The sequence below is a fragment of the Sceloporus undulatus genome, chromosome 4 (assembly GCF_019175285.1).
Source record: "Sceloporus undulatus isolate JIND9_A2432 ecotype Alabama chromosome 4, SceUnd_v1.1, whole genome shotgun sequence".
NCBI lineage: Eukaryota > Metazoa > Chordata > Lepidosauria > Squamata > Phrynosomatidae > Sceloporus > Sceloporus undulatus.
This window is the reverse complement of record NC_056525.1, coordinates 150,380,348-150,391,720: the sequence shown is the minus strand read 5'-3', so window position 1 is coordinate 150,391,720 and position 11,373 is coordinate 150,380,348. Positions and strand designations below refer to the sequence as shown.

The window sequence follows — 11,373 nt, the reverse complement described above, 5'->3', positions numbered from 1 at the left end:
ATGATGATGATGATGATGATGATGATGATGATGATGATGATGATGATGATTTGGTGGTGTAGAAGCCTATCCCTATTCTTTCTCTATTACTTTTGCCTCTGGTATAACTTTTTTCTGCGAAACAAATAATGCAGAGGAACACATCTGCTCCCTGAAGTACTCCAAGAACACATCTACTCCATGGACATATGTCTGTACATGTTACAGTTCTGATAATGTAGCTGGATAATCAGCGAGTCTTATAAAGCCAAGAGGTTACCAAAGCTGTAAATCAAATATGCAATCTCTAATTAACATTCTATAAATGGGTTCTGCAACCCCATTTGACAGCTTGCTCTCAGATCACTAAAAGGAGTACAGTACTACAGTTTAGGGATCTGTTTGGGTCTTATTCTGGGGGTCTTTTTGAAGGACTGAGAAGAAAAAAAAAATACTTCCCCCTTCTCCCCTTCACCATCCCTGCAATAACTATATAGCTTCAGAGGGTTTCAGATCTGAAGACTGCAGGGCTTTGTGGGCTTAACACACAGCATGCAACTTCCTCAACTGGTGTCCATTCATAATATAAAAATATAGCACTCTACTTGTGGTCCATCCTATGGAATCTTGTTTGGTAAGGCCCTCGAAATCTCTGGCTGTGAATGCTAAATACCCTTTCCAAAACTACAAATCCCAGAATTCCACAGGAGGAATCATAGAGTTGGAAGAGACCTCAAGAGCCATCCAGTCCCTACTCCCTGACATGCAGGAATACACAATCAAAGCACCCCACAATCGATGGCCATGGAATCTCTTTTCCTATAGTTTGAATCCCTTGCTCTCTTGAATGCTGGATTAGGACTCTGGGGGACCAGGGTTCAAATCCCCACTTGGCAATGGAAACCTACTGGGTGACCTTGAGGATGTCACACTCTCTCAGCCTCAGAGAAGGCAGCGGCAAATTCCCTCTGAACAAATCTTGCCAAGAAAGCCCCATGATAGGTTTGGCCTAGGGTTTTATCAATGGGAAGTGACCTAAAAACACACAGCAAGAGTCCCTTCTCTTCCCTTCACCCTCAATTGACCCAGTATTATGCCAGATGCCAGGTTTTCAATGGTGTGGGCTAGAGGGGGCCCCAAGGCTGTTTTTCTGGCCCTTGATCACTGAAGTCGCTGACGTCATAAATGTCAAAGGCACGTCTTGTCAGCAAAGCAGTCTCTCTCTCTCGTTGGCTGAACAGAACCCAAGGAGGCAGCCTCTGGCTGGGAAAGGAAGCAGCTGAGAAAAGTTCTGGACAGCAGCAACCTGTTGGTGCCCTGAGATGGAGGGACTGGCTTGGTCTTCTCTCCCTCTCCTTCTCTTGCTTCTCTTCGCTCTGGTGGGAGGCGCCCCTCTTAAAGGGCCCCGCAGCCTAGAGGCAGGTGAGCAGCTAGACATATATAGGTATTCATGGAAATAATAAGAGCAATACCTTAGGATACATTTCAAATGTCAAACCTTGATTTCCCATTTTTTTTATAAGGGACACCATTTTGCTAGGTCATTATATTTAATGGGACTTGAGCATCCACGGATTTTGTTATCCATGGGGGATCTTGGAACCAAGCCCCAGACTATAATAAGGATCCACTGTATATAGAATCATAGAATTGGAAGAGACCACAAGGGCCATCTAGTCCAACCCCTTTCTGCCATGCAAGAACTCTCAATCAAAGCATCCCTGACAGATAGCCATCCAGCCTCTGTTTAAAGACCTCTAAGGAAGGAGACTCCACTACACTCGGAGGAAGGAGTGTGTACTGTCAAACAGCCCTTACTGTCAGGAAGTTCCTCCTAATGTTGAGGTGGATTCTCTTTTTCTGTAGTTTGACTCCATTGCCCCAGGTCTTCAGTATGACATTGTTTCAAATATTTAAACAGGGCTATCATATCACCTCTTAACCTTGAGTTCTGTAGGCTAAACATATGCAGCTCCCTAAGTTGCTCCTCATATAGCATGGTTTCCAGACCTTTCACCATATTGACTGCCCTTCTCTGTACACACTCCAGCTTGTCAACATCCTTTTTAATTGTGGTGCTGGAAACTGGACACAGTAGTTCAGTTGAGGCCTAGCAGAATAGAATGGTACTATTACTTCGCTTGAATTAGACATTGTACTTCCATTGATGCAGCATAAAATCTCATTGGCTTTTTTAGCTGCGGCATCACATTGTTGAATCATGTTCATGTCAGGGGTTCTTTTATTGTGTATTCCTGCATGGCAGGGGCTTGGACTTCATGATTGGGCTACTATGGGCTAGTAAGATTCCTTGATCTCTTTCACATGCATTGTTGTCAAACCAGGTGTCACCCATCCTATAGCCGTGCATTTGATTTTTACTGCCCAAGTGTAGTATCTTACATTTCTCTCTGTTAAAATTCATTTTGTTACTTTTAGCTCAGCTTTCTAATTTAATATAGTTGTTCAACACCGATGCCCCTTCCTTAACAAATGCACTAGCCACTCTGCTGCTTCACCTTTGGGGTGTGTGCCAGTGCAATTCACTTTGACAGCTTCAGATGGATAAGACCACTCCTGCTCAACTGTAAATCCAGCCACTTGAGTCAGGAAGAAGGGCAGCTTCGCCATTTTCCAATCAAATGTGATGTACAATCGCTGATTACAGGGTAGCAGCAGCAGTGGCTATGACACCCCTGGAAGCTGTGGCTGAAGTGCTGGTGGCAGCAGTCGGACTGTTGTCAGCTGCTACTCACCATTTGGTACTTCCAGAGGTGGCTGGGCCATGACTATTTCCATCTCTCCTCAACAGAAGAACTTGAGGACTTGAATGATGCCTTCATTGAACACACATTCAGTATGAGCGATGTAGTTGTATTGGGGGATTTTAACTATCCTGATATTTGTTGGAAGTCAATCTCTGCCAAGAAAGGGATTTGAGAGTCTTAGTGGACCACAAGCTGGACATGAGTCAGCAGTGTGATACAGCAGCTAGAAAAGTGTATCTTTCCACTGGGCACTCAGTAGACCAAGAGTGCGGAATCTTTTAAGGAAAGGGAACTGAATTGGCTCTCAGCAAAAAAAGGTTAGAGACTTTATTCCAGCACTAGCTAGGGCCATCCAACTATAGTGTGCCCTTGTCTTAGGAATCCATTCTGGAACATCTTGCTTAAGGCAAATTCTGTGTATGCTTGAGCCCCATAGAAAATAATGGGGCTCTTGCATGTGTCGCAGCGCAGCACATGTGCCATGGACATACACACCATTTCCTGTTTGTTGTGTGGCTTTCAATGTAAGTTGAAAGCCACGTATAGCGCACCCACGTATGACGCAGGTGCACTGCATGACCATCTGATTAGGCAGACCCCATTCATACACATGCACTCACACGTACACAAATGTGCAGATGCACACATATTATTTTTCTGTTTATTGAACTGATATCCTGTCTTTCTCCCAAGTGGGATTCAAGGTGGCTTGTAAAAGATATAGCTAAAACAGTAATGTAGAAAAATTTAAAAGGAATTAAATATTACTAAAAACATACTAGAAAACAGTTAAAACACTTAAATACTGTATATATAAAACGTGGTTTCAATTAAAGTAAAAGAAAAGAATTAGAAAATAGAACATGATTTACATACATACTTTAATTGCATCAAATTCACAGTTCAAAAGCTTGCCTAAATAAAAATGTCTTCACCTGCTTCAGAAAGACAGCAGGGAAGGGACCAACTGAACCCCTGTGAAAGTGAATTCCAGTCTGGGAGTAGCCATGGAGAAGGCTGTCTCCCAAGGCCTTGCCAACTGTCCCTGTGAAGGTGGTGGGAATGAGAGAAAGACCTCTCTTGCAATTATTAAGATTTGCTGCTAAGGTTTATATGAGGAGATTATGGCTTTTCATATAGTCTGGACCCAAGCTATTTACAGCTTTTAAAGGTCAAAACCAGCACTTTGAATTATGCCTGGAAACAAACTGGTAATAAGTGAAGCTTTTTTGACAGGGGAGTCACATGCTCCCTATAACATGTCTCATCAGCAACCTAACCACAGCATTTTGGGCTTGCTTATGTTTTGTAATGGTTTCCATGTACAGAGCACATTACAGTAGTCCAAATGGGATGTAATTAAGGCATGTGTCACCATAGCCAGATCTGATGGCTCAAGGAACGGACATAGTAAGCATGCTAGTTTTATCTTTGTAGATGCACTCCTGGTCAAAGCCCAAATCTGGGCAGCCAGGCACAGATCTTCATCCAGGAACATACTCAAGCTGCAAACCTGAGATTTCAGGAGGCCTCTAACTCCCATCCAACACAGGAAGAATCCCTACCCCCTGACTAGCCACTGTCTTGTCTGGATTAAGTTTCAATTTGTTCACTCTTATCCAGACCATTAATGACAATAGACACAGGTAGTGAGACAGGTTCCTTGGAACTGGACAGGAAAAAGAGATAGTGTGTCATCAACACACTGATGAGACTAAAACTCCAAAACAGACCAATAGCCAGGATATCAAATAAGAGTTCTCAACACCACCTTCTAAGTTTGCTCCTCCAAGATAGATTGCAGTAAAAACTGTGCCCCCCCGAGCCCTGTCCCAGAGATGCAGTTCAGAAGGATACCATAGTCAATGGTATGCAAAACCAACAAAAGGTCCAGCAAAACCAATAGGAACACACTGCACAATCCAGTTCTCTGCCTAGGTCAAGAAGGTGACCAAAACTGTCTCCATCCCATAATTAGACCTATCTCAAAAATAGAGCTTTTGTACAGCATATCCAACTATTTCTTATTCTGTATAACTTTTCAGGCATCTAATTCTCTACACTATAAAATTAACCTCACTCAATAGAAAATGTTTTAGGGCTATTGCCAACCTATTATAATTCAAAGCATTATGCAGGTGAGCAGGCCCCCTCTTGGTGTTCAAACATATATATATATAACATTGCCATATCCTGGTTTTACCTGGGACAATGCTGGGTTTGGGGCCCTGGGATTGTCCCGGCCCAGTTTTGGCAATTTGTCCCAGCCCCAAGGGGCCCGGGCGCTCGCGTGCCTCTGCTGCGCTTCCTCCTCCTCTAGCCTTGGCCACAGGAGGACCTGCAGGCTGCCTGCAGCATCTCCAACTGCCCACAAGGGACAGTGGCTGGCTCAGAGGAGGAGGAACCCAGGTAGGCCTGGGCAGGGCTGTGGTGGCACGTCAGGAGGTTGGGGCCGCCACTGCCATTTACCATGTGTTTACTGCGACAGCGGTGGTGGGGGAAAGAGAGAGGCCTATGTAGGCCTCTCTCCTTTGGCGGGGGGCTTCTCTCACCTCTTTGGCTCCGCTGGCCGCCCGGGACGAAGCCGAGGGGGAGAAGGTTCTTTCCCTTCTTTGGCCCCACTGCCGGGGACGGAGCTGAAGAGGAGAAAGAAGCCTTTCCTCTTCTCCTCCTCCTCCCCTCTTCCTCCTCCTCCTCTTCTTCCACTCTTCCTCCTCCTCCTCTTCTCCTCCTCCTCCTCCTCTTCTTCTTCTTCTTCTTCTTCCACTCTTCCTCCTCTTCTTCTTCCCCTCTTCCTCCTCCTCCTCTTATTTTTATCTTCTTTTTCCTATTCTTCTTTCTCCTTCTTTTCTCCTTCTCCTTCATTTTTCTTCTCCCCCCTTCTTCCTCCTGTTGTTGTTGTGTTTGCCTTCAACTCTTTTCCAACTTATGGCGACCTTGGCAAGTTTATTCAGGGGGGGTTGCCTTTAGCTTCCCCTGAGAGGCTGAGAGAGTGTGACTTGCCCAAGATCACCCAATGGGTTTACATGGACAAGCAGGGAATCAAACTCTGGTCTCCAGCTTTACAGTCCAATGCTCAAACCACTATACTATGCTGGTGTGGGGTAACCTCTTATTTTCTTGTTTAAAACCCCACAAAAATGAATATATATATATTGGCAAGTTTCTAGGGAGGGTTGCCTTTACTTTCTCCTGAGAGGCTGAAAGAGTGTGACTCGCTGTCCAGTCACCTAGTGGGTTTCCATGGCCGAGCTGGAATTTGAACCCTGGTCTCCCATTGTCCTAGGCCACTACACCATGCTGAACTCTCCACTGCACTTAAAGATACAGTACTCAGTTGTTGTTTTTATTCTTGTGTACCTTCAAGTTGTTTTCCATCATATGGTGACCCTAAAGCAAATCTATCCTGGTGTTTGCTTGGCAAGGTTTGTTCAGAGGAGTTTTGCCAGGGTTTCCTGCTGAGGAGGATGAGAGAATGTGACTTGCTTGAGCTTGAGGTCATCCATAGGCAGGGAAGTGAACCCTGGTCTCCAGAGTCCTATTCACCACACAAAGCTACATCCCAAACTTCTATCCAGGAAGAATGTCAAAATGTCCTCCATTTTGAGCATGCCTAAGAAGCATGCGTTTATATTAATGCTTTTTGAATTTATTAATTTTTTTGTTTTTTAGTTGCTTGTGTCCTCCATTTACAAAACGTCCTATATTTGTGCTACATTTTTTACATTTGTCCCAGTTTGGAGGAAGACAGTTATGGCAACTCTCTATATAGGTATTCATGGAAATAATAATAGCAAGACTGAGGCTTCAGAGAGCTCTCTCATTTCTGTTTTAGTATCCTCTGTCAATAAGCTTTCTTATCTGGAGTCTCCAACTGTGAATTTGAAGACGGCGGGAGCACATAAAAAGAAAAAAACTTTGTTTCGCAATATGGACAATATTTCTGATGGGAATTATGATATAGTACAAAAAGGTGAAACTTTTAATGTACAAGCCCATTCTGCTGACACTTCAAGCAAGACTCACACGGCTACGGACAATGGAAATGATTCAAAAGAACTTCTTGATTTACAAGTTGCTCTCAATGATATCACTGACCAAGAGATAAACATAGATTCGATAGTAGTTGAAGGCAGTGATTTTCAAGTTAGAAGACAGTTCCATCAGACAGTCACTGAGACGCCTGCCAAATCCAAGTCAGGAGCCAGTTATAATTCTGAAACCAAAGAAACTTCCACAGACGAAGGTAGAAACATTTCTCTATTTCAGTCAAAAGTGAAATGAAACTATGGAGTTTATCAGACAAGGGAAATTGGAAGTATAATCCAATGGCAATCTGAACGCAATCATGGAGTTTCACGTTATTGCGTGATAGACTGCCACACGCAAATTCGGGCAATGGCATGCTATTTTTGGGCAATGGGGAGCCAGTTCGAATGCAATGCGTATTCATGTAATTGCACTAAACTAGCGACTTTAAGTGAATGCGTTCTGGCCCCACTTTCTTTTCATTCGAATTTAAAAGAAATTCCTCCCATTTGATAAACTCCTATGAAAGAAATAGTTATGCTTTTTAATTGACACTATTATGTCATATTTTTTTCAGTAGTTTGGTAACATGGTAATCAAATTGAATGCAATTCAACTGGTCTATTTTGTTATACAGTCGGCCCTTCTTATACACAGATTTTTAATACACGGATTCAAGCATCCATGGTTTGAAAATGTTAAAAAAAAAGTATAAATTTCAAATATCAAACCTTGATTTTCCATTTTTTATAAGGGACATCATTTTGTTATGTCGTTATATTTAATGGGAGTTAAGCATCCACAGATTTTCTTATCCACAAGGGATCTTGAAACCAAGCCCCAGATTATAACAAGGGTCCATTATATATTTATATAGAATCATAGACTTGGAAGAGACCACAACCCCATTCTGCCATGCAGGAAATCCAAATCAAAGTATCCCCAAAAGATAGCCATCCAGCCTCTGTTTAAAAACCTCTAAGGAAGCAGACTCCACTACACTCCGAGGAAGGAGTTTGTTCCACTGTCAAACAGCCCTTACTGTCAGGAAGTTCCTCCTAATGTTGAGGTGGAAGCACTTTTCCTGGAGCTTACATCCATTGCTCTGGGTCTTAGTCTCTGGAGCAGCAGAAAACAAGCTTGCTCCCTCCTCAATATGACATCCCTTCAGATATTTAAACAGGGCTATCATATCACCTCTTAACCTTCTCTTCTCCAGACTGCTGAAGAAAGGCCTGGATCAAAGGCCTGGTGAAAGAGCAACCTTTCTCCTTGAATTTAGCAACATTACAGCACTCTCTGTCTGCAAGTTGCAACTTCTATTTTGTAGTGTTTTCTTGGTTTGTTTCACCGTTCAGACCTCCTGAGGCCTGGGCCATCCAAAGATTTCAGATCCTGGGATTTAACACCCAATCCATTTTTGAGTAGTGTAAATGAGGACCTCAGCCAGTGGGGAAAATATCAAATATCCTGAAAGTGGGTTTAAGCTTATTTCTAAACCATTTAAAAAGCAGCTGTATGAATAGATTTCTGTTTATTCTATTATTCTTTATGCCTTCATTTTTGTTCTGTTACTTAGTCAGGGCATGCATCCTCTGGATCAACGAGGACATGGCAGTTTGTGCGCATAGGCACAGAGTACTGACATGCAGCCCCTAACTCTACCCGCAGGGCACCATGATGGTGCGCTCCACTCCAGACGGCATGTGCCATCATGATGCACCTCCAGCATGGGATATTGTGATCAATATGATAGACTTCTGTGTTACATCCCTGTAGGAATTCAGGACGAGCAAAGAGCAGAGGCTGCAGACCCGATGGAATACATTATCCTCTCTGTTATATCAGTCACTGGTTGGATTATAGTAATAATGCTCCTTCTGGAGAAATTGGTTTCATTACGTGTGAAAAAGAAACAGTAAGTCAATGTTGCATTTTGAATTTTCCCTTCCATTATTTTAGCATTGAGATGATGTTTCTAGTGAAATTTTAACATTATTGCTACTGTTTTTTTGTGGGTTTTTGGGGCTATGTGGCCATGTTCTAGAAGAGTTTCTGCTACTGTTTAAAATTATCACTTTCCTCCATAAAGATTCACTAACTAAAACAATTTCATTTCTATTTTAGGGACCAATGTTTTTCAAATCCCAGCACATCCAAAGAGGATGGCACTGCAAAAATCAAACCTGCAGAAGCTGAGGCTGAAATGACTGAACCAGACAGAAGAGCAAATTCCCCGATATACCCGTAAAACCTGTTTTGGACCTTGGGGACCCTGGGTTTGGAAGCAGTAAGCCCAGAAGAAAGCCCACTTGTATAAACACTTCTGCTTAATGCTATATTCCACACAGCAGTCTTTGCAAGATATAAGCCATTTGAGAAAGTCATTCAATTCTCCATTTGTTATGTTCACAGGGAAAGGCTTAGAAAATAAACTCCTTTCTTTCCCCCCTTTCTGTCCTTCCTTTCCTTTTTGTATCAGTATAGACAGTTACTTGCTGACTGACTGCCCATGACAGCTTTTAAAATTTGTTTAATTCAGGGTGAATGGGGAGTGATGGCTTTAAAACAGGAAGAAGAGACAAAAAGGATTAAAGAATTTCAAGACTCAATACCAAAAATGTGTTCGCAGCTATGAATATTTACCCATTTCTACCAAGTATTTTTTTTAAAATTAAATGTTAGAGAGAGAAAGTGAGTTGGTTGTTGTTGTTGTGTGCATTCAATTTGTTTCTGCATTTGCCTGTTTTAAAACATTATTTAAAAATATTACCCAGAGTCATTCAGGATAAAACAATTGATCCCAAACGCCTGGATCGATTGATCAAAGTCCTGTACTTTTACAATTATATAAAAAAGGCACAACCCCTTGGTGAAACATTGACTCCCTTCTATTCTCTCATCCATCCAACCTTTGGTGTGAGCAGAAACAGTTATGCCTGTTGGAATTTTGTAAGTTCTTTGGCATTGTTTTCCTTTGCTTCACCCTTTAGATCCTTTGTTACATGCCCCTAGGTCCCATCCTCGACTTATCCATGGGTCATATCAAAATATGTATTTTTGACCTCAAAACCTGCCCTCAACTTAAACATGAGGTCAACTTACAGTCGAGTATATACAGTAATTTAAATCTAGTAAAAACAGTTTAAACTGTTTTAGACTGTGAATCAATTAAGAAATTGTGATTATAACATCAAACCAGCTTTTTTAGTTTTTCTGCTCAACATCTAGTTCAGAGTTCTGAAGAACTCAAAAGCTTGCTTTGTTTCTGGTTGCATTTTAATTTAGTTTCTCTTATGGAACAGCATAGCTTTTACTAAGGTTGGGCATTTTATCCACCAAATTAAAAACTCTTGAAGTTGGCCCAACTGGAATGTTGTTCACAAATTAGCACCAATTGATTATAAAGCTTTTAATGATATTTATACAAAACCTTTCTCATACAGATTCTTGTACTACCAGTTTCAAGGTATGTCAAAACAATCAGAAATACTGATTGAAGGAATGATAATACACAGCCAAGTGTTTCATACTTGTTTACAATTCAGAGGGCTGTGCTGGGACATGCAACTCTATAGGGTTTATGCTTTAATCTGGTATGAAATGAAGTGTGATGAAATATTGCTCGATACTGAATGATATACTACCCGATACTGAATTTGTTAAGAGTATCAACTAGATGTCCTGTTAATGGATTCGGTGACAGTCTTAGGTATTTCATGAACACTTCCAGTCATGTTGAAAATACTAACACTTCATGCTTGCATTGCTTGTATAAGCAACATTCACTGTGTGGCATGGTATTAAATTTAAGCTTCCCCATCAGCCAATATTATGGAGTGCAAAAAAGGAATTTCGTAGTATGTTGTTCAATCAGAATGCCCTACTATCATTTTGGAGGAACAAGAGAATTCAGCTTGCAGATATTCTTCTAGTGACATCTCTTGTGTGCATACAGTGCTTATCACAAAGTGTGGTGGGAGAGATTGCAGCCAAGAAAGTAAGGGAAAAATCTCAAAAGAGAATAAACCCCAGAAAACAGGACCATCAATAATGAAGAAAACCCATTCCATAAATATCAAAAACAGAATCAATGCCAGTAAAATATTACACCTGAAGAATATTCTTTAGGTATTATATTTTTATTGTAACCTGTATCTTTATACTGTAATTTTGTTTTGAACATTGTATTTACAGAGTTTCAGCTCAACACTGAAATTCTCAAGAGTGTTTGAAATGGAATTTGCAAAGAATTGAAATTCTCAAAAGTGATTTTTTTGTTCAAACTGTACCATCAAAATACAACTCCTAAGGAATATACTACATTTGATTATACTCAAATTTGCATTTATATTCAAATTTACTGAACAGCAGAGGCTGCAGACCAGAAATCTGAATAGAAATCATAAAAATGTGAGCACTTTTTATTCTATACGTTACTTTAAAGTTCTGATATATTATATAAAACAAATAAAATTTCTGTCTGTTACAACAGCAGAATAAAATGCGGATAGAATTTCACCAGATTTAGAGGGGATGTCTGGGATGATCTGACTCAACATATAGGCAACATGGAATAAACAAAATACACTTTGTG

General features: G+C 41.2%; 1 protein-coding gene across 1 annotated transcript; it reads left to right on the top strand.

The window, feature by feature from the left end:
- Positions 1 to 1,238: 1,238 nt before the first annotated feature.
- On the top strand, positions 1,239 to 9,238 carry LOC121929480. Its single transcript, XM_042465085.1, has 4 exons — positions 1,239 to 1,401; positions 6,583 to 6,993; positions 8,556 to 8,694; positions 8,904 to 9,238. Exons 1-4 carry the CDS (start codon positions 1,302 to 1,304, stop codon positions 9,025 to 9,027), a joined length of 774 nt encoding a protein of 257 aa, XP_042321019.1. The 5' UTR covers positions 1,239 to 1,301; the 3' UTR covers positions 9,028 to 9,238.
- Positions 9,239 to 11,373: the final 2,135 nt, after the last annotated feature.